We start from the raw sequence: 19,422 nt of genomic DNA, 5'->3' as shown, positions 1-19,422 counted from the left end.
TTGACATAGTTTCGTTTCCACGCTGTTCTGTAAGCGAGGGGAACAGAAACAGGCAGTTCTGATCCTCCTGCGTCCGAACAAACGAGCTCGGAACTGACACAGGTGTCTCAAGGACAGAGAGATGACTTTATGTCACGTGGTCGCCTTGGTTGGAGAAGAGAACAAAAAAAAATCATCGTCTTCAGTGTCAATGTGAAACACACGACCTTGAACACAAACTATGTCTGGGCATCATTTCTAATCCACACTGGATCACCACCAGGAGCCGTGGTGATAAATCTGGTACTGATGCCAGAGACCTTTAGTCTTCATACCTCAGCTCTTTAATTTCTAAGCCTACAAACTGCTGATGGATTTAATTGCACCCAGATTGGCTTCAGGGACTCTTCCTGTCGCCCTTGCAGTGACTTCTTGGCCAGACAGCTCCTCTCTCAGCTGACCGAAGGCCTTGAACTTGGTCTTCAGAAGTTTGATGAATGTTGTACGACCTGAAGTTTTTAGCTGAGGCGCCGGCTGCCGGTCTAATCCTTGTGGGAAACTGGGAGACTGTTACACCTGAACACTGAGCTGGAGGTACATGGAAGGAGACTGCAGCTGTTGTCTAATGTGGAGCTTTAATGTATTAATGTACATCTGTAACAGTGTTATTGTTTCATGTTTATCTGAAATTGGTGTAAGTCAACACGTCCTCTTGCCTAAATGTTGTGTGGCCTAAAACTGAAACTTTATCATTCACATTAAATATTTATATGAACTTTACTGCTTTTATTTCTAGATTCAAATGAGAAATTTGTTGCAGACACGCAATAGGTTCAGTAGGTTCCATTATGGCATTCTAGATTCTGGCCGCTAGATGTCATCAGAGCTCTCACTGGACCTTCAAGCTAATTCCTGAATACAGTAATGACAATAACATGTCTGGTACATGTGTGAGTCTCAGAATGATGCAAAGACACTCAATATATCAGATATTTTATTATTTCCTTTTTGACAAACACATAAATTCACAAAGTGTATATTATCCTATACCTAATGCTAAAGAAAGACACATTCCCACAAAGAAAAGGGTCAAATAAATATCTCCATATAAAATATAGCATAAAATATAGCAATTAGCTGTTAAAAACAAATAGCAAATGGACCTAATATTTTAATACCATAATAATCCCTTTATTTATGACACCTGAGAACATTTCTGACAGAAGTCATGACATTCATGACGAGGAGTGCATTGATTGGCTGCAGTCATAAGACACAAAATGCTGCATGACAATAATTTTAAGGACAAAATCTATAGCTGTGGAACCGAATTGGTATAAATGTTATTACATTTGGTCCAGAAAAAGCACCAGAAACAGAAGTGGTTACGCACAGTTATGGCTTATTGGTTGTTTGAATGTAAAACACACAGTCCCCCTCTCAGAGATTGGACACACACAAGTACCTGATGTTGTCACAGTAAAGAAAAGAAGGAAATGAGGGATGAATGAAAGGCAGGTACATGAGGCTGTTGCAGGCAGCATGTGGACAGGAATCTGGCTGCGGGGCCCGTGGGCGCCAGTGGTTTGAGAGGCGTCTCCTGGGCCGGACCAGTGCTTTGTAGCGTATCTCTGGAGTCTAACTGGCCTGAGTTAACTGCTTCTTTGATTCAACTGTTTCTTCAGATAAAACAACCTGTCTGCTCCTAAAAGCAAAAGGCTAATGGCTTCCTTGGGACTCTGCACGACAGCGGAGAGATATAAAACAGAAGCTCAGAAGGACTTTGACAGCTGTCTCCTGATGTGCTCCACTGTGCCTCAGTTTCTTCCTTTGTCTCACCTGCAACTCTAAATGATCATCGACACACATTCCATTGTTGTAAAAGAACAGAAATATTATATTACAAACTGCAGCTGCTCTCCCACGGTTACTATTATCCTAACACTTTAAAATCTGCCTGCCCTTGATTCAAAACGCATGCTTGAGTGTGGATCACACTGATTCCAAACTGAACCTAACAATAAATATATATATATAGCCTGTACAATAGATACAGCAGATTCATTTACACTATACACGCACAAGGTTAGGTGAGGGACGGATGGACCTCTTGAGCACCAATGGAGACGGACGCCTCAACAGAACAAGCATTTGTTATTTGTTAAACCTGAATTTCACATTTGAAAACTGCCTTTACAACTGCCTGGTGGTCTTAGATGTGTTCTACTATGACAGGCAGGGTGGAGTCGGAGGACGGTGCACATTTACCACAGTAGCCTCCACACGTTCCCGACACTTTGCTGCCACCCTGCGGACACCAGAGGTGAGTCATAAAACACATGATTTGGGTTCTTTGTATTGAGGAAAAAAATAGTAATTAAGAGGAATGTTACTCCATTGTTGCAGGGGAAATATTAATGAATTGTCCACACCTGTGATTTCTGTACGTCAGCCACAGCATAGTTGCCCTGGGAGACCCAAGAAATGTCTTCAGCCACTTTAAAACCTGTTCCTGACAGGTTGATGCTGAAACGCCCCTGAAAGAACAGAAAGCACGTGAGCACCGAATTGTAGCCTGGATTGAGAAGTACGTGAAACAATTCATTATTCTGACTGATTTCATGCACTGACATCAGCATTTACGTCATCACAAAATGACAAGCTGGAAGGTTTTAAATGTTTGAATAATTCATTGGTGAGAGACGCATTTTTGTAAAAAGAAAAAGTTGAAACGGTAAAAAGTTATCCACATCTTCTTTGCATTAGTAGGCCCGTCTGCTGGGTTGTTTTTCTCACCTGTGGACAGGCCGCGGCGCTGTAACAATCCCCCGCTGTGGCAAATGGAACATTCGAGCCCTCACGGGTGAACGCAAACCGCCAATCTGTAGCTGAATGAAAGCAGAACAAAGGTCCTTGAGACGCGCCCATGCTGGACCTCACATGAAGGTTTAACTTCAGGGACAACTCTGATACTAGTTTTTCCATCAAAATCTATCTTTAATCAGTATCTTGATGTCGTTAGCACGGTTTGGTTTAATCCCCTCCAGCCTCGTAACTGTGCGCTGACTAAATGAATCTTGAAGACATCTTGAGGCCATTAAGCCCCCCCAGTACAGACATAATTAAATGGTAAAGGAAGTTCTCGTCTAATATAGAGTTTACACTAGTAGGCGATGGTGTGTGTGTGGGTGTGTGTGTGTGTGTGACTCACTGATGATGATCATCTTGCTGAGGTCCAGCCGCACTTTAGAGAAGCTGGTGATGCCGGCGGCAGCGTAGTCCCTCCGACAGTCACAATCTTCCCTTCTGGAGCCATTGGCAGGACACTGGGTGGGGTCATTTAGTCTGTGTAGCACACACACACACACACACACACACACACACACACACACACACACACACACAACTCTGTTCAACTCAACGCTCGTGAAAGGGCTGCGATGGAGCGGGCTGTTCTCACGTTTATCCTGGCTCGGTGTTACCTGAAGCCGAAGATCTCTGAAAAATTCTCCTCTTCTCCCGTCGTCAAGGTGATGTACTCCTGCGGAGTCTCTGTCTGCATTCCTGCGCAGAAGACCTGAGGGAAAAATGAGGAGGAGGAGAAGGGGAGGGATGGTAACCAGAGGCGAAGGACAGAGATTATGGGATGGCAGGTGCAAGATAGGAAAAGCAGAAAAGGAGAGTAGATGTTCAAAATGGTCGTCCATTGAGGAAAAAAAATGCCTTTAAGATCATTTCTGGTGCCTCACAAATAAAACCTGGATATTGCTGGATAAACTTTAGTGTGTTTCAGAAGTAATCCCAGTGTAAAAGCGCACCTTAAGTGCTCTTCCTTGAACTTTTAGAAGATGTTCTCCATCTGTGGAGAGGGCGTTCGTGCTCCGTACTTCCTGACAGCTATGAGGCAAATGACCTAAAAATAAAGGGACGAGAAAGGAGAAAGTGATTTCGGGCGGCTGTTGCAACAAAACACAAACATGTAGGGAAGCACACGTCAGGAGCAAAGCAGTGCCGGAACTCACAGCTGGGATTTCTGCAGACTTTTCTCGCCTCTGGTTTGTCGTCTAGAGAACATCCATGGCTCTCCTGACCGTGGGCCAGACACTGCACCAGCCTCTCCATCACGCCTTCACCACAGCTGGCCGAACACTGCAGAACCAACACAGCACACGTTTAAAAACATCCCAAACCAAACATGAACCTCATTTGGTACAATATCTAAAACCGCAATTAGACCATTTTAGCCCATTCTAAGTAAAAATCGCTGAATGCTGACGAGCGGCTCACTCACTGGTCCCCAGATTCCAACCCGCCACGCCTGTGGTGACGGGCACGGGTCCAAATGACAAGGCATGTAGCTCTCAGGAGGAGTCCCGGGGCAGTTCGACAAGGACTGATGGCCGTACTGGTAGTTTTCACCCTCCACGGGGACCTCGCTGCAGGCGATCATACGCTGGCGGTAGCCCTGACCACAGCTGGCTGAACACTGGAGGGCAGGAAAAACCACCGTGTGAAGCGACCAGACGGGAAGCAGGAGCAGCTTCTGTCCTTTTGGAAGAAGCTCGTTGATGGAGGCTCTCACCTCGGTCCACTCTCCCGTGATCCAGACCACCTCGCAGGCGTGGTCGTTGCAGCGCTCCACGTCAGGAGGGCGGATCAGGTTTGCGCAGTACATCTCGTGGATCTCCTGACGGTTGTGGTCCTCGCACTTCAGAGCCCGCCGCCTGTGACCCCCTCCGCATGTCTTACTGCACTGTAGAAGACAGGACGCAGCTGTTGATAACAGTGACCTCCCATGTGCTCCAGGACCAAGACCCAACCTGGCCAGAGTGTCCTCATGGTGATGTTAAGGTGCGGAACCTGGTGTGTTTTAATCACGGTGAGAGACGTCGGACATACAGTATTTGTCCGATGGAGCCTACAGAAGCACAACAGTGTGTTTAGTCTGCAATCAGGTATAAAACCCAAATCCTGCCAGGTGAGCTGCTGTAAATACCTCCAGTTATGGGTCTCCAAACAACGCGTCTGCAGCCTAATTAGTCTGAGCTCCCCGAGAAGTGATTTTTCACGCTGCTCAGTGACCCAGATTCAACGGGACCCAAATTCGGCAGAGGTAGAACCTCCCGCAAGCAGCTGTCGCTTCTAATAACCTCCGCCGTGAACACGGACCTGCAGACCGGAGCTTATGGAGGAATGCTAAGCGCTACACAGCAGGAATGCAGCCAGAACGTTTAGAACCTTCCGATGGACTGATTTACGGAGGGGGGGAAAAAGGGGGATTTTTCACAGCAATACCAAAGAATTTTCGAGTTTAAGCATCTAAATGACATTAAAAACAAAATGGAATCACTGACAATTGCGGGGGAAGCATCTGCAGCGGTTGTTCATGTGTTTAAAGAAGAGGAATTTTCTAGAATCACATGCCGAAGCTACAACATAACTCTATTCATCACCACAACAAGCCAAGGCAGAGAAGCTAAATAAACAGTGCAGCTGCTTATGTAGCTAAATCTGATGGAAACTCAGACGATATTTGATTGAGACAATATTGCTGTGTTTATTGTGGACTCTCCAAGTTTTGTGTTGGACCCAGGCAATAGTTTCTTTAACTGACAGATTTTAATTCTTGAATGTAACCATCTGTTAATCCGGACTGCAGAGTGGATCTGAAATGATCTCATGATAAAACATCTGAGGCCAGCGGAACATAAGCCGATGGGTCGGCGGAGGTGCCAGATTTGCAGAGAGGCTTGGCCAAACATGCTGATCGTCTGATGATCGCTGAGTCCCGCTGCAGCAGGAGCAGGAGCAGGAGCAGGAGCAGGAGGAGGAGGAGAAGGAGCAGGAAGAAGAGGAAGAGCAGGAGCAGAAAGAGGAATGGGAGCAGCAGCAGAAGCAGCAGCGGATTCTTTATCTGGACTTGCTCTGCTCACCCTCTGCCAGTCTGCTTCCCTCCAGCGGTACCTGGAGGGGCAGCCGGCGACCCTGCAGCTCTGACTCGACGGTGGTCGGGAACGCCGGGAGCAGCCGCTCTCCTCTGGGATCCTCTGGTCTCCAACCTGGCAGAAGACCTCCCGCTGCTGGACGCCGTCACCACATGATGCTGAGCACTGAAACAACAACAGGTGGGAGCTTTTATTGAAGGTTCAACACGAAACCAGTACATTTCACTGTAATACTGGATCAAATGAGCCATTAAATGCTGTAGATGACTGACGGCAGCATTTATTTGGCAAAATGATGCTCAGCCTAAAGTCTTCTAAGCAATATACCCTATATATGTCGAGAGAAAAACAGATAAGATATTTAAAGTACAATATTTTATCTGTATTTTCAGAAATTGCATTTATTGGACATTTTAATCGTATTTAAGTCAGTATTTGGGGTTACTGGGGTTAAACAACATGTTTTCACTGCCTAACATGGTACAAAAGGGAACCAGGACATTGGTGCTGCTCTCTCCTGATGTCACTGTGGTGTCCAATAACTACTCCTTGTCTGCCGGCTCAGCTGTTATCGCACCCGATCCGACAGTTGTAGAATTCACATCGCGTTTATCTTGATTGATCAGAAAACCGTACTCTTGCTGGAGCCACTGTACAAGCTGGATGAACCATTTACTGCAGCCTACCACTAGAGGACATTCAAATCCTTTGTTTGTTATCTTATCGATATTCTAATGCAGGCTTTTTATATGTTTCATCTCTTTTGCGCTTCACTATGGCGATGTCGCTGCTTTTGCTTAATTTCTGTGCAACCATGTTAATCAGCAATAATCCATAATCGCCCTTTTGCTGTTTGTCAAAAATGTTTGGTAATAATGTGTAACTGTAATAATCCTTTGGGACAAGGAGGAGCTCCATCAAGTTTGAGGCAAGAAAGGACATTCAAGGTTTGGCTAAAGGCTGAACTATCGCAGGTTTAACCATCTGCGTCGGCACCGAAAACAGATCGGAGAGCAGCCCTTGTTATATACCAGAGAAAATCCTGTTACACAGAATGGGCCTTACGATCTGCTGTGAAACAACATGAATGTGTCCAGGAACTTTAAATGTCCCTGCTAACATCCTGTTAGCATCTTCCTGCTGTGTTTAACCAGCATGTCTATGTTGTATTGGTGCCTCGTCAGGTGTTTAACCATGGTTTCCCCTGGTAGATGTATTTTATTGCTTTTAACATCATGGCCAGGGGACTGCAGATGAAAACTAGCCTTTGGGCTAAATCTGGCTTTTTTAACCATGTGAAATCACGTGTTTTATGAAATTATTGTCCCCATTCAACAAAAACAGAGCTTGTATGTAATGTTCAGCACTGTCCAGTAGTGACAATTCCTTCAAGTATGTTATCAATATTTATTTGCATGATCAATCAAATTCTTATGAAAAAATGGATACAGAAATGTATAAAAAGTCACGTTGGTGATGTCACGGCCACGAGGTGAACGATTTTTGGTACCTCGGAGCAGCAATGTTCTTGTTTTGCTTTAATTCTGGGTTTGTTTAAGAAAATATTGGGAGTATTGTCAAATTATCTTGACAGAGGAATGTTAACGGTTGTGTACGGGAGCGCCATCGTTACTGCTCCTGTGTTTGCAGGAACAGATGAACAGCCATCGAGCTGAGGCGAGGTCAGACACCTGCATGGACGCCGCTGCTGCAGCGGCTCAACGCCGACGCTGTTGCAGACACATTTCCAACTCTATGCAGGTGTGACGCAGATTTTAACGGCGTTCCAGCAGGAAAACGTGGCATCACGTGGAAGAAAAGGCAAGTAAAGAGAAAATAAAGCTCCAATATGAGGCTCTTCTATGAGGGTCAAGAAAAGGGTCGAATGCTGTGAGAGACGTGAGAGGTGGAGCATCAGTTTGTGTTCTGGTCAGCAGATGTTGGAGCTGGACACGCCCTTAATGACATATGGAGGACACATGTGATTTATCATCTCTTAGCAGTTTGATTTAGGAGAAAGAGAACACCGGGGAAAAAGAACCTAAATGTGGAGAGAGACGAGCAGAGAGACGTCCTTAAAGCCCGGGTGCATGTTGGGGATCTGACGTGTTAGCGAGCGCGGCCTTAAAAGACAGGACATGTGGTTCCTATTGATACAGACGGGAACGCAGAGAAGAAAGGGACGGCATGAAAGGAAGAAGTGAGCGAGCAACAGTCAGAAGAAGATAAAAGAGGGAGCGAAAAGCGAAAATATGGAGGAGAGGTTTAGATTTACACCGTCTGGACTCAGAATCAGCCATGCTGAAATCAAAGAGACGGGCTGCTGTCACACAAAGTTACACCACTGAAACCTCAAATCCCCCCAGTCTGCGGCCGTTCCAGGTCTGCTCTTCCACCTGGAAACCCACCGTGTGCAGATGTTACACACATGGAGCAGACAGAGAGGAGCTGCACCTTTGAGATGCTTTTGGAGGCCCAGCGACGACTGTCTGATCCAGTCAGGATCAGGCTTATGAAGCCTAAAGCAGCTATCGGCAGCCTCCAGCTGGGTTTCTGGGGGTTTCCATGCCAATGAGAATGATGAGGAGTGTAATTACTGTGAATACTGTGTTGATAAGAGGAGGTGATACGTGGCGTTTCAGGCTCTTTCCTACCTCTCCCCAATTGCCGGTCTTCCATTTGGGGCAGCGTCCACCGCGACAGCGTCTCTGCCTGCTGGGTTTCGGGGACAGACCCTGGCAGTTTTCCTCCGAGATGACCAGGCCAGAGGCGGCTACGCAGCTGACCGTGCGGGACCTGAACCCCCGTCCGCAGGACGCAGAGCACTGCAAAACGTGGAAAGGGAAGAAATGGTTAAACTTTACGCCGATGCCTTTTTTTCCCCCCCTCCTTCCCCCCTGGATTTGATCAAAAGTATTTATGACAGATGGAATTTGTTGGCAGTGGGAATGCACAGAAGTTTGTGGAAAAAATAATTGAATCGTCATGACAGAAAGCAGATGTCAGAGCAGCTTTAATTCCAAACATGTTTACTGATCAGGTGGTGCGACTGCGCTCCACACTGGGAGCCGGAGCAGCAATGGCGATCACCCCGGCAGTAGTTTGTATCACCTCCGGGTTCATGGTGTAAGTGTGAGTCTAACCCATTGTGACAGGAACACACACGCAAACACACACACACACTCACACACACACACAGAGGCAAAAAGATCGGACTGTGCTCGGTTAATCAAAGGGGGCGTCGACTGTGGGCATGATGGGAAGCGACAGGCAGCGAGTTGAACGAGTACACAGCCCAGCGTGTTCTGTTGTACTGGCCAGCGAGGGACCGTACTGGACAGGCTATTTGCTGTGTGACCTTTTACCCCATTCATGGAGGGGGTGAAGGGGGGGGGCGTGTAGTAAAAAGAGCTGTTCTAGAGATGGAAATCCTTTGCATGCACAGTAAAGTATTATGAGATAATCATACAATAATGTAAAATGATTATGCTGACTAAATATTTTATGACTAACAACAAAAATCCCTGTTTTTGTTTGCCAATAAATAAAGACATTAGTCCAACAGTGTCTCATTATTGTGTGAATAATGTGCTCATAGTTTATGATGTGTTGGGGCCATAAAATGGGATTGAAATGATAAACTACCGACATTAAAATCCAAAGTTGGGTGTGAAACTAAAGGTAATCCTCCAAGCGCTCCTCGACAAGTTCAGCATACGTGTTCGTTTTTACTGGTTCTTTCCTGCTGTTGCACCATGATGAGATTCCCTCAGAATACCCTGAGAACGGGAGTAAACACACGGACCCCCACGTGCACAGTCGAGCATCTTTGCCCGCCAGTTCTCTGGCGCAGCGATTATCCGGCGCTGATTGCTAACACAAACATCTCCCCTCAATCTAATTTCCCACTTAAAGTCATAAATACGCTACATAAACGGTTTTACTGGCGTCGGGAGGTGGTTGGAGCAGTCCACATGGGGGGCGCGCGGGTGAGAACGTGCACGCTAACGAATTTCAACACGTGACTGCCAAACGAACGCGGTTCTGTTCAAGAACTCTGAGACAGTTTACGATATGAAGAATCCGCACAGCAACAACGCGCTTCAGAAGCTTATTCCACGTCCCTCCTCCCACCCCAGGAATCCCGCAATTTCCCACCAGTCTGTCTGTGCTCGCGGGAAGGAGCCCCTCACCAGATCAAACATGACCTTTGACCCACTAATGCAGACGTACATTGTCTTCTTCAAAGTCCCCCCTCATCTGTTGGTACACTGTCATCTACTTGCATTAAAGGGACAGTTCACTCCAGAATGACAAAAATCAGACATTTATTTAATCCCCACGGCACCATCCTCCCCTGACAGCCGCCTGCATTTGTAGGCTAATATCCCGCTTTTTTTTCTCAGAATGCCTAGAAATTTGTGTTCCAGAAATGGATGACTGCTTCCATTTATGCAATGTTTGGAGGTAAAAGACTAAATAAGACAGGAAACGTCCTCATTCCCCCAAACGCACACTGGAATTACCATAAAGCCGGAGCTGGTAATCATTAGTTTAGCATTTTTAAAAGTAGGGCCGAGCGTTAGGACGTCAGTGCTGGAAGTAATGAATGTTTTAATGCGTTAATTACCGTTGAGTGTGCAGCGTGACAGGCCCAAAGGTTTGGACAAATATCAACGTAAACCGTCAGTTTCTGCCCAACGTTCAGGATGAGTAGGCAAACATGCAGGTGAACATGCAGAGATTAGGGTAAGGTGGTAACAGTCTGGCTCCAGCACTGATCTATCATCTGGATTTCCAACTCTTAGCAGCGTGTACTTCACTCAGCTTACTGGGAAGACTTTTTTATATATATATCCAACAAAAAAAAATGAAGAAGAAGGCCTTTGATAGTACCTCTACGTCACTTTAATCATAACTGAACAGAAATCCAACAAGTCCATTAAAAAAAAATTAAATATTGACATAACATTATAATGAAGTGACAATAAATACAAGTAATTACATAAATGTACAGATATCGTCTTGAGATACAGACTATCGAATACTGCCATTGGTGAACGGGAGACATACAGTATACTTATTTCAAGAGCCTGTTGGTATGCAAGAGATTAAAGGAAAAAATGAAACTAAAGAGGGCAAAAGGTGATTTGATGCTGCCTTCTCACATGCAGGAGAGTTGCAAGTGATAGTCCTTATTAGTAAATGATGCGTGCTGAAAAGAATCTACCCGCTGCTGCGTTAACAGGCCCTTAAAATAAGGTGTGATGTCAGTACAGACATTTATGACCAGGAGGAGTCGACTGGGTGGGCTGCAGCCCCTAAGCACAGATTCAGGATCAGTTTTGACCGTCCACAGCAGGATGGTAATGTGCACCAGGGCAGCAGCGCATCGAGAAGTCGCGCAGTTGATGCAGTATCAGATGTCTTTTGGGTGATATTTGCATTGCTGATGCAGTTTTTTGCAGCCCTGGTGAGTATACAAGGCAGGAAGTGGTCTGCGTTTAGGGTCGCCAGCAGAAACGTGTGGCTCCAACAACTCGGGCTTAATCTTAGTCAGCCAGAAACCCCTCCAGTGCAAGGGAGAGAAAGATACGGCAGGGGGCAATCAAAACAGAGACTGAGGTAGACACATCAGGCTGGCTCAGAGCGAAGAGCTTGGGATACAAAACACAGGTAGCGTCCCCTGTCGCCTTTTATCGGCCCTTTTTTTTTTGTTTTTGTTTTTGTTTTAAAGACGGGGACAAGTTTGATGGACATTCAAAGAGAAATCAAGAATATTTCCTTAAATCTGTGATGCGCGGTACGTTCAGTTTGATCTCCTCTTGGGGGAAAAAAATAAACAGAAACAGAAAAGACAGCACCAAACTGCAGTGAGCCACAATAAACCAAACAGTGTCTGGTTAATCTTTTTATATATATACTCATATCTTATTTCTCCCTTGATTGGCCAAAGCGCTACTGTAGGTGATGAATACTTGAAATGGCTCGTTGAGTTGTGTTTTGTTCCAAGTGAGGTATTGTTGAGCATAGCATATTTAGCAACTCCAAGTACTTAAACTGAACATAAGAGAACATGAACTGACAATATAAATACAGTCATATCGAAGCACCTTTGGGGCAGAGAGATTCAAACCTACTGTTTTGGTCACGCTAAAGGAAATTGGGTCAAAACTCTCTGCCAAATCTGAAACACAATGGCTATTAGTTCTAATTACCACAAACCCGGTCAGACACTTTATTTTACAGCGCTACGGCGGCAGCTGTTTGCTGGTGGTCACAACCGAATACTGGACGTTTCAGGAAGTTTTCAGTCAGCCTTTTTTTTTTTTTTTAAGCTTCAGCGTCCTTTTTGGAGGCACAGCCGTTCATTTCCTAGCAGAGGGGAACTAAGGGAACTGTAAAATAAAGTGTCTAGATAAGATTAGTAATTTCTCTAAAACAAATGTGCCTTGAGACAGTTTGGATTCTAGGCACGACAGCCGTTTCATAGATGTGTGTATCATACACAGCCCTGTGGTGCTTTCAATGTTCATAACATAACATCAACTCGCTAACGTAGCACCAATATCCTGGGCCATGCTTTGGATAATAAAAGAACAAGGCATCATAATGTATATTCCTGATATACAAAAACATTCATCAGTATTTGCATATGAACACAAATTGGCTAAATGTGCAAATACAAAGAGCTAAGACACAAAATAAATCAGCTTTTTTTAAAAAAAAAAGTTAATGCTATACACAAATGCTAAAAAAAGAAAAGACCATCTTAATAAATTACCTTTAACAACAATATTTTATAAAACTAACTTTGATTGCGATACAAAGTGATCCTGAATTTTTTGAAATACTAATACAAGGCTCAACAATCTTTTTTTTAGGGTGAGAAGGACTCAAATGTTCTAATGGTCGCAGCTGTCACTGAAGAGTTCTGTGATATTGTAGTTGGTTTTTTTGGCGTTTTGCATGTGAGCACGTCTCTGGCGCCTAACTGTAACGGAAACTCTCCGAACATCTTGAGGAAAAGTTGAGGAGCAGGAAGTGGAGGAGGCTTAAAGGAAGAAAATAAAGGGAGAGAACAGACCTTCTCTGGTGCACGAGCACCGCGGTTATCCTCAAAGACTCGAAAGACCACGAGCGTTCAAAAAGACGCGATTCCGAAAGGCAAGAAAGAGGATCTTTTACGAGCGTACCGAGCTCCAGGTGTCCGCGCTCCAGTGGGGGTTAGAGGGGCACGGCTGGGTATTGCACTGCTCACGATCTGGCGGCTTGTCGTGGATCTCGCAGCTCAGATCATTGAAACGCTCGCCGTTTGGACGCTGACACACTACCAGCCTTGTCTTGATACCACCTCCACATGGCTTGGTGCACTGGGGACAGCAGGGAGAGACGAGAATGGTTCGCATCTCCACATGGTTTGAACGGTTTTTTTTGGGTGGTTTATGGGATATTCATCTAAATTTATCAAACACACACACAGGAAAGAAGCTTATCGAGGATGATGCTTTCTGAAACACGACCCCCAACTAATACAACACGGATTCAGGGATTCAGAATTTCGAGGTATCACCGAACGCCACCTTGATGCCGTTGTTCTTCTTACCTCTCCCCAGTTGCCGTAGATCCACTGCGGACACGGGCCCGACTCACAGGACCGTTGCTCGTTGGGCCGACTGCGATCCTCACAGCTGTTGGCAGGATAACCGTTCTCATCCTGGCACACGACGACCCGCCGCTGGAAACCTCCTGCACATGTGCTGGAGCACTGTTGATAAAGAGAACGAACGTCCACACTGTCAAACCTCCGTAAAACCCGCGTGTCGTAACGCACACACATGTCCTTGTATTTCTATCTTTGTGGGGACCTTCTTCGACACACCCTAACCCTAACTATCCCAACTTACCCACTAACCTAAACCCAATTCTAGCCTCTTAACCTCAAACCATCTAATGACCCTCAAACAGTCCTTTGAAGTTGGCGGACTAGCCGCAAATACAAGAACACACACACTAAAACTTAAACAATCTCACCAAGCTGCTGGATCTATAGACACGTCTACAGGAAGTCACAGAAATAGCTTCAGTCACTTTCCAGGAATAATTCATCATTTGAAATATTTTTGGAAAGCAGTTATCGCTCATCCATCTTTCAAACAAGTCAGCCGAGCCGTGATGTATGTTCAGTGACGTCTGTTTTAGAAGCACAAGACGATATTGGCCTGTGTGACATTTGACAACGCTTTTGCTCAGTCACATCGTTGTGTGTGTGTGTGTGTGTGTGTGTGTGTGTGTGGGGGGGGGGGGGGTGTTGGAGGGCACACATTATTAATATCCTGTCACTGTTATTAAAGATGTGCTGGCAGGTTTCAACTTGAGCACCAAAGACTTAAACATCGGCACTCTGCACATCTGTTCTTCAAAGACACCCATGTTTAACTGATGACGTCCAGGATCCTGGGAGGACTAACAAAATAAGGCCAAACCCTCCGGCAACATAACACAATGCGATAACACAATGACCGCAGCTAAAATGGCTGCGGGATGGTGCAGGATGCCTCACCGCGCCCCAGGGTCCAGTCCGCCACTGGTGGGATTGGTTGTGAGGAAGGTTGTTCCTGGCACTGGTGTTTGGGGAGGACGGGAAAGGACGGGGCTCGGAGGAGCGGGACGGGCACTGGGACATAGCGCAGTCCTGCTCCGTGGCAGGACGATCGTCCGGGTCGCACTCGCTGGCATTCACCTCTTGGTCGCTGAAGTTGACGCACAGAACCTGCCGCGTCGTCTTCCCCTGGCCGCACGTCACCGAGCACTGAGAGAGAGAGACAGAGAGAGAGAGCGTTATTTGCTATTAATGCAAACACAGTAGGATTCATTCTGTCAGGCTGATGTTTTTGAGGCTATTTTACCTTTTGCATTTCTTTTTATTCATTTATTTTACAGGAAACCCACCCTAAAAGCCCCCTGAAGCCAAAACCGGAGCTGAGCGGCAGAACTGTGTCAACTACATACAGATGTAATCTGGAGGCCACCAGAGTGGAAAGTCTACGCTTCTCAGCTGGGCTTTAAAATACACATTACACAAACAAAAACACCACGCGTGCATGCACACACACACACACACCAACAAGCTGCAAATTAAGGAAGCCCATTTTCTAGCCAAGCCTATGTTGTTCGATAAGGAAGATGGCTAATTGTGCTGATCTGGATATGTTTAAATTGCGATTTTTCAACCTCCTGCTGTGAAGCCAGGCGCCTGCTACACAAATGCACCAGGACGATGAAGAGGAGTGATGAACGGGGATATGTAGAGCTCACCACCTACTCCCACCACCACCGATATCTGAGAGCACATCTGGGGAAGATACTCTCAGCATGTGGGAACAGACAGATGCAGCGAAACTCCTTGTCTGACGTAACGGCATTATAATGATGCTGGAGATCCAGTGATTAATGTGCAGCACTGCGGTGTGATGCAAAAGGTCAGGAGGTCGATTCTGGGTTTTCTGCTGCGGTCCAAAAATGTTAAGTTCTTTTGAATAGCATTTTGTTTGCAGCCCACCGATGAGAGACTTCTGTAATCAAGGCTGTAGCTGCTTGCACCTCACGGCTCCAGAATCTCTCTTTCTCTCTCTCTTTCCTGTAGGGAACCTTTTCCTCCCAGCTGCCCCCCAGTCTCCCCGTCTTTGCACACACAAACATCGGCATCGAGGGCGCACACACCGACAGTCAGTATCGGCACATGCAGTGAAACAAACAAACCTTGTAAGAAGGAAAACATCTGGAATACAGTTCAAATGAATCAAGCTCCATTTTTCTACGTCTGAAGCTGCTTTCTTTATAATTCTGGATAAATTCCGTGTGCCAGGACGTCGGGACGCTCCCTTACCGCTGTCCATTCCAACAGCTTCCACTGTCCACACGCCACCACTGAACACACTTCTCTGGCGGGGGGCTTCGGCAAGTGGGCGCAGGCCGACTCATCTGCGACGCCCCCTTGGTTGTCACGGCAACTCACGTAGCGCATCCTCGTGCCTTTGCCGCAGCTGGCACTGCACTGTTGAACAGAGCAGACGGGTGTTAAACAGGAAAAATGTTAAAAGCAAACATATGGAATTAAGGTCCAACCTGAGTCCAAGAACCAAAACGCCACTGAGTCTTGTGGCCCTGGTAGGGGAGAACTTTGGTCCCAGGGGGAACAGGATGGCTGCTGGGACACTGGGCCAGTTCACAGTCCTGCGGCGAGGACGACACACACAACCATTCATGCAGCGATTAACAAAATGAAAATACTGTAACAACATCTGTCCCTGACCCCCGAATACCATGAATATCAGACATAGTTGCTCTCACGTTGGACAGTCAAAAACAGAGTTCAACTAGATTCCTTCAGCCCTGCGTTTGATGAGTGGTTGTGTTTCCCATCAAGCCTTTCCCCCTACCTTACCAAAACAACATTAACAGGGTCCCCCCCGTCAGTTCAAACTATGGATTGTGGCAGTAAGCCACTCAGCATAAAGCCCTGATCCCTGTCATAACAGGTCATAGTGGAGCGGTATTCAGGGCTCCAATACCCACGCTGGCGTGGTTGTAAACTCCACCCCTAATCCTCCCCCTTGTCCCTTACCTTCCGCCCTCTCCCCCCCCACCCAAAAAAACCCCTTTGGTGCCCTCTGACCCCCCGGCGTCCAGCAATGAGCAGGTTCCACATTCCAAATTTGGACTTCCAGGGGCGCAACAGCTCCTCGCTCAACATTTCTACTGCAGTTCTTCTTCATGTTTCTGGTATATAATGTGACGACCATCCTGTTCTTCCCTCTCCAGGCCCTGCTTGGTGGACAGTTGAAGGGGAGCTGCGGGACTGGTAGACCACTTCATGGCTGGTTGGTTAGAATCACAGCGAGGTGGGGGTGACTGCTTCGGGGTCACCGGCTCTGCTGGCCCAGGCGGCCGAATTAAGAGCCACTGCGACTAAAGGGGGGCCTCATCCTGAGCCTGCATGTTCAGCCTTCTGAAATGAGTTGATGCCCCATGGACAAAAACTTTCATCTGCTAAAAATAAAGTCTCTATGATGATTTTCCTCCTGATTTTCCTGCATGTGTTTTAACGCAGTTTTGACCAGACCAGCGTTGTAATGCGTTTGTACCTGGGTTTCAGTTGGCCGGGTTGCGGCGTTACATTCGGTGTCATCCACGACGGAGCCATACGGGCCGACCACGCACTTCACCGCTCGCATCTGGTAGCCCGGTCCACACGATGTAGTGCACTGGGTTCAAGGAGGAAAAAACAGGGGCAGCATAACAAAACGTGAGCCAACGAGGGCGCGGAAAGCAAATCATGGACACATACATCCGACTCAAAAAGCTCTGCACACAAACAAATCGAACTGCAAAGCAAACACGAGGCTTCACTGAGCGCTTCCAACACAAACATCCTCAGATCTCACTTTCAGGAACAGAAGTTCACAGAATTCAAATATGCGAGGAGGCTTTTCTCATATATGTCACTGCATTTTTAGGGTTTTTTTGTGTCCCGGCTGTAGTCGAGTCAGAGGGTACTGGCCCACGCTCCCTTCTGCCTCACTGCCTCCAGTGAAACAAGGTCAAATTTGTGTGGCGGCAACTTCAACTACCATCGGACGCCGCTTCATTTAACCACTTCAAATATACCTTAACCTCTGCACATCCTCTGACGAGGGGCCACCGAAATATCTCGCATTTTTGAGCCCTCACACGGACACACAGGCTGTGCACGCCGCTCCAGAACGCGTTTTCGTGGGAGCTGCAGCGCCGGCGGCCTCCACAAATCAACATATGTGACGCGTTTACGGAGGCAAACTGCTCACCTGTCCCCAGGGTCCGACCTGCCAGGACGCACACTCCTGCTGCTGACATGTCTGCACCGACTCGGGTTTGGGTGAGCCGCACAGGCGGTCGTCCAGGCGATCCTCACCGAACTGACACCACGTCTGACGGTGCTTGTAGCCTTTTCCGCAGGTCACCAGGCACTGAAATCATATAAATGGAAAGAATTACAGTCTTTCTCCAGCTTTGAGTGTTCTTAGAAATTAAGCCTGCTGGAATTCCAGTTCATAATAGAGGTAGATCGCTCGGCTTTTTTTGGGAGAGTTATTGTTTTAAAAAAGCACCAGGAAGGGAGGAAGAGTGTTTATGTGCATGCACAGAGCACATGTACAGTATGCAGTTTAGCGTAGGTGTTTGTATTTAGCAGCACCGCATGGGAGATCTCAAATATTCCTGGAATGCAGCCCAAAGTGAGCACTTTGCTCTAAAATGTGTAAACCGTAAAGCAGTTGAGTAGGATCTGACCCAACAATCTGTGATTTCCAAAGCCTTGCTAGTGCAGAGGGGGGGGGGGTGTTGACTCCAACAGAAACACACAATCAACGCTGAGATTTTCCATTTGACCCAAATCACGGCTGGATAAATGTGCTTATACGAGATCGTGTCCAGACACTCCTCATTCAACAGGGGATCACTCACCTTCTTTGATTTTAGGATTTAAAACAAGAAACCCGTGCATTTGCGCCTCAAACTACCAACTTCCTGTATGTGAAAAGACAAATGTGGGCGGTAAATGTGGGACTGGTTTCCCTCCACGGCTGAACTGACCTCAGACCAGTCTCCGGTCTTCCACTGCGGACAGAGAAATTCATTGCAGGGCTGGCTGGTCAGCTTGTCCCTTTGGCTGCACTTGCTCTCGTCACCGTCAGCCTCGGCTGCTTTCCGACACGCCGCCCCTCTTCGGCGAGTGCCCCCCCCACAGCTCTTGGAGCACTGCAGCACAAAGGTATGAGCATCCGGGAGTGTGAACAAGGAGCGATCTTTGACACAATCTGGATTGCGGCCACACAGAGAGTAAAAATCTGCCGCCCCCCTACCTCAGACCACGGCGAGTACTCCCAGCCCCCCGGGTTACAATCTCCATGGCAACCTTCCTTGTTATCAGGCTTGTGTTGACCACTGCAGAAGCGATCGTCGACCTTCTCCGTCTCACCGTCTGCGTGGCTGATTTTGGCGCAGTAGATTTCCAGGGTGCGATATCCCAGGCCACACTGGGCCGTACACTCGCTCTTGCGGGCCACGTGCCACCTGGACCGAGACGTGGGAGCGGAACCATCAGACACAAGAGGGAAAAAAAAGGCTCGTTGTAAAGTGGAGACACAAACCTGAGTTCGCATTCAGTGTTGCAGCGATCCGCGATGACAGAAGGTCGGGGTATTCCGTGGCACCTCTGGTCTGACACCACCACTCGGTCAGACTCTCTGCTACACACAATCTTCCGCTTGCGGACTCCTAACAACACATGACAATTCACCTGTTAGCGCTGAAAAGTTACCCTTTAGGGACCTTCTACTCTCCTGCAACATAGAGATTCATTGGTTTCACTCAGAACATGTCAACAGGTCTTCGAGTTTATGTGCCATCCGGCTTGCGAGCCCACATGCTGGAACGTATTTCCAAAAATAAATCACGG

General features: G+C 47.0%; 1 protein-coding gene across 2 annotated transcripts in view; it reads right to left on the bottom strand.

The window, feature by feature from the left end:
- Positions 1-956: 956 nt before the first annotated feature.
- LOC130524453 (A disintegrin and metalloproteinase with thrombospondin motifs 9-like) overlaps positions 957-19,422 on the bottom strand; it is a 29,104-nt gene continuing 10,638 nt past the window's right edge. Inside the window, exons 19-39 of one of the 2 annotated variants that reach the window (XM_057030607.1) lie at positions 19,115-19,241; positions 18,827-19,037; positions 18,558-18,722; positions 17,771-17,932; positions 17,072-17,191; positions 16,053-16,160; positions 15,814-15,981; positions 14,488-14,736; positions 13,531-13,692; positions 13,121-13,297; positions 8,579-8,749; positions 5,913-6,089; positions 4,562-4,732; positions 4,271-4,465; positions 4,002-4,128; positions 3,798-3,892; positions 3,462-3,556; positions 3,191-3,324; positions 2,776-2,867; positions 2,412-2,516; positions 957-2,287 (exon numbers count right to left, since the gene is read on the bottom strand). In XM_057030607.1, coding sequence (XP_056886587.1) covers positions 2,192-2,287; positions 2,412-2,516; positions 2,776-2,867; positions 3,191-3,324; positions 3,462-3,556; positions 3,798-3,892; positions 4,002-4,128; positions 4,271-4,465; positions 4,562-4,732; positions 5,913-6,089; positions 8,579-8,749; positions 13,121-13,297; positions 13,531-13,692; positions 14,488-14,736; positions 15,814-15,981; positions 16,053-16,160; positions 17,072-17,191; positions 17,771-17,932; positions 18,558-18,722; positions 18,827-19,037; positions 19,115-19,241 — 3,107 coding nt within the window. In that variant the 3' untranslated portion in view covers positions 957-2,191. Of the gene's footprint in view, positions 2,288-2,411; positions 2,517-2,775; positions 2,868-3,190; positions 3,325-3,461; positions 3,557-3,797; positions 3,893-4,001; positions 4,129-4,270; positions 4,466-4,561; positions 4,733-5,912; positions 6,090-8,578; positions 8,750-13,120; positions 13,298-13,530; positions 13,693-14,487; positions 14,737-15,813; positions 15,982-16,052; positions 16,161-17,071; positions 17,192-17,770; positions 17,933-18,557; positions 18,723-18,826; positions 19,038-19,114; positions 19,242-19,422 lie in introns of those variants that run through there. The other variant, XM_057030608.1, reaches the window with a different exon arrangement.

Source organism: Takifugu flavidus, chromosome 4, assembly GCF_003711565.1.
Source record: "Takifugu flavidus isolate HTHZ2018 chromosome 4, ASM371156v2, whole genome shotgun sequence".
Classification (NCBI taxonomy): domain Eukaryota; kingdom Metazoa; phylum Chordata; class Actinopteri; order Tetraodontiformes; family Tetraodontidae; genus Takifugu; species Takifugu flavidus.
The sequence above is the reverse complement of the archived record's forward strand: the minus strand, read 5'-3'. Positions and strand labels throughout refer to the sequence as shown.